The sequence below is a fragment of the Hydra vulgaris genome, chromosome 15 (assembly GCF_038396675.1).
Source record: "Hydra vulgaris chromosome 15, alternate assembly HydraT2T_AEP".
NCBI classification, from domain to species: Eukaryota; Metazoa; Cnidaria; class Hydrozoa; order Anthoathecata; family Hydridae; genus Hydra; species Hydra vulgaris.
In genome coordinates, this window is record NC_088934.1 from 6306801 (window position 1) to 6310000 (window position 3200).

Here is a 3200-nt window from a genome sequence, read left to right on the forward strand (position 1 = left end):
ATAGCAAAAAACTTATACATATAGCAAAAAACAAGTTTATAAGACGTGCAATATGCTTCTGTTGACGTTAAAGAGGTTCTAGTATACTTTTATTTACACTACCCCATGCAGTATAAGCATAATTAACATGACAATGAATAAGTAATTAATATAATTGAATTAAAGTATTTTTATTTAAAAGATTTCTTGATTTGTAAAGCATTTCTATTCTTCTAGCAATTTTATTGTTTAGATTGAAAACATTATTTTTTCCACATGAGGTTTCCATCAAAATAAACACCCAAGAAATTGGTAACTTTTGCTCTCTTTATTTCATAAAAAAAAAGGTATATTCAAACTTTAGCTCTCTAAAGGTATACTCGAACTTTTTTTGAAACTGGATAAAAGAGGATCCAATTAGTTTTTTTGAAAGTTATTGATTGTTTGCTTGGCTTAAACCAGTTAGAAATTTTAATGAGTTTACTATTCAGTTTGTTAAAACGTTTGTTTTAACGCTGGTAAGTTTTTGTCTGTTAAAAAAAAAATTGTGTCATCAGCAAACATAGTTATTGTTAAATTTAATGATTTACAGATCAGTAATGAATAATAACTTAAAAGAGCTAATATTAGTATTATGTCTTAGTATTATGTTTGGAAAAGGTTAAGAATGTCCTTGTCGGTCTCGGTAGATTTTATATTTTGAGCGGGAATGTTCCTTAATGTTTTCAAAGTTAAAACAAAATAAAACCATTGTTACAAGTATATTTTCAATAGCATTCTCATTAAATAATTGTAAAATGGGTATTCATGGTTTAACTAAACTATTGGGAGATCACGCACCGTCAAGTATGAAGGAAAATGAAATAAAAAATTATTTTGGTGAGAGCATTTTTCTTTGAAAATTTTTCTTTAGCTTAATAAGCTGATAATTGTTTGTTTTCATCATTTAGCAACTATTTAGTGTAGGAAATTTTAATTGATGCCTCACAACCCTAATTATGTAACTAGTAATTTTACGATTAGGGTCTGAAGTTATTTGCTGTTAAAGAGATTTCTTAAACTAGACTTAATTTAGTGGAAGAAATCCCTTTTATAGTAAATGCCTTTTGTACTGAAGTTTCAAAATTTATAAATTGCCTAATTGATTTTAGGTAATTGAGAAAATAAAAGCATACGCATATACATAATAAGATAAAAGTTATAATGGTTACTTTGCACATTAATTTTTATGCATTAAATTTGATTTTAGAAAAAAAAATTTGTCCAATCCAACATGAAAAAAATGCGTCATCTTTTAGAAATAGTTTAAATAATTTCTTGGCTTTTTAAATATAAATAACCACTGCTATTTTGAATTGAAGCTGTATTTTTTTACAAACAATTTTGAGATTTTGTCTAAAGATGTTAAAAATCTTTGCTGAAGTTAGCACTTGTTTATCTTTTTAAAAAATCATTTTAAAAAGCAATGGTTTTTCTTGCACAAAAAAGTAAAATCAATTTGTACATTTTTAAGTTTTATTATTTGTTATTATTTTATTGTTGATATTTGCATAAAAAAGAAATACTGATTTAAGTGAGCTATTTTTTAAAATAATTTTAAAATCAACAAAAAATTATTGAAAAAATCTGGTAAAATTTTATTAGTACTCTAAAATATATAACTAAAAAAAACAACCCATTTAAGAATGAATATTTCAGAAGATGTAATAAGATATTTTCATTTGAATAGAGATGCTATCTTGTAGTATACGACAAAGGCTCAAATTGCTATTAGAGTAGATTTAAATGAAGGACATTACTAATTAGTCCACTTAAGATATCATAACAGTACTAAAAAGATGAATATGTGATCTGTATAAAAAGATTCAGCACAAAGAGTTCTTCCAATTAGAAGTCAGTTATTATAAACTTTAAAAAAAGAATAAAAATAAAAAACTATACATTTTATCAAGATCTAAATCAAAGTGATTATATTAGAAGCAAATTAGACAGTAAAGAAATTGCAAACATTAACGCAAAGATATCAATCAAATAAGATAGCCGACGAGAAAAAACTGAGCACCAACTGGGATAAAAGAAGAAAAAAAGTTTGATTCTCTGGAAAGCTTGAATAAAAAAAGTTTCTCTGTAAAATGTTTCAAGTTTTTGTGTTAGTATTGTCCCTTGTATTAAAGCTTAGGTATTCAGTTAAGAAGTGTTTAAGTCACTAAATATGAATAAAGAGTCAGATGTTAAACAACTTTATCAACAACAAATCTCAAACAGAAAAATTCTAAAAAAAATTGGTTGATAAAGAATAAAGAAAAGAAGGGTTTTTTTTTTTTTTTTTTTGCGGAAGAAAAAAGAATATGGGGTGACTAAAGCACTACAGTTAAGGAAGATCCTTTTTTTTTTTTTTCAATTGTTGGTACAACCCTCTCTCAACTTCAAAACCCAAACTTTGAAAAATGAGACTGCTGTGCATAGAAACAAATTAAGTGTAGTAGTTTTAGATTTAGAAAATAAATATTATGAATTTTAACAGTAATGGTTTTTTATTTTTATTTTTTTTTTTTAATACACTCACTGATTTAGTTACACTGTTTAGAAAAGTTTTTTGTTTTCTTTGTCGTTGGGTGTGTTTTTTACATGTTTTGCCAAAAACAATTAGAAAATAGCTGGTGTTCCACAAAAATAAATCTATGACCGAAACAACAGTTTTTTCAAGTTTGTATAATTTTAAGAAATTTCTTGATGAGTATATGAGCATTTTCTTAAAAAATACTTCTATTCTGCTAAAGTTGTTAAGATGTTCCTGGAATTTTCCAGAATATTAATTTCCAGAATTATAAAGAATTACAAGTTTCTTGATTGACTCTAAAATTCTGGAAATTTCTAGAATTCTAGAGAATTATTAAGAAACTTATTAAGAAAACTTTTTTGAAGATTTAACTAGTGATTTGTTAGATCTCCTGCCTTAAAGTTTATATGATTAGTTATATGTATTATATAAAATATATATGTACTATGTAAAACGTTAGTACATAGGAGGAAAAAGAGTCATTAAGTTTGCTATCCTTTAAATTTGGTAACAAATGGCAGACCACTTAAGTAACTTCTATTTCTTAATTGTTAATCCCACAAAATGTCTCTTAGGCACAAATGGACGTAAAAAAAATATTTATCAGACATTCCTTCCTCTATTGCTCAATTCCACACAGCCCACTTCTCCTAAGAGGGAT

At 25.8% G+C, this 3200-nt stretch overlaps 1 protein-coding gene across 1 annotated transcript in view; it reads left to right on the forward strand.

Annotated features, from left to right (window-relative positions):
• Nucleotides 1-663: 663 nt before the first annotated feature.
• Nucleotides 664-3200, forward strand: part of LOC136092274 (flap endonuclease 1-like) — a 65317-nt gene continuing 62780 nt past the window's right edge. Inside the window, exon 1 of the mRNA XM_065820110.1 lies at nucleotides 664-858. Coding sequence (XP_065676182.1) covers nucleotides 699-858 — 160 coding nt within the window. The 5' untranslated portion in view covers nucleotides 664-698. The remainder of the gene's footprint in view (nucleotides 859-3200) is intronic.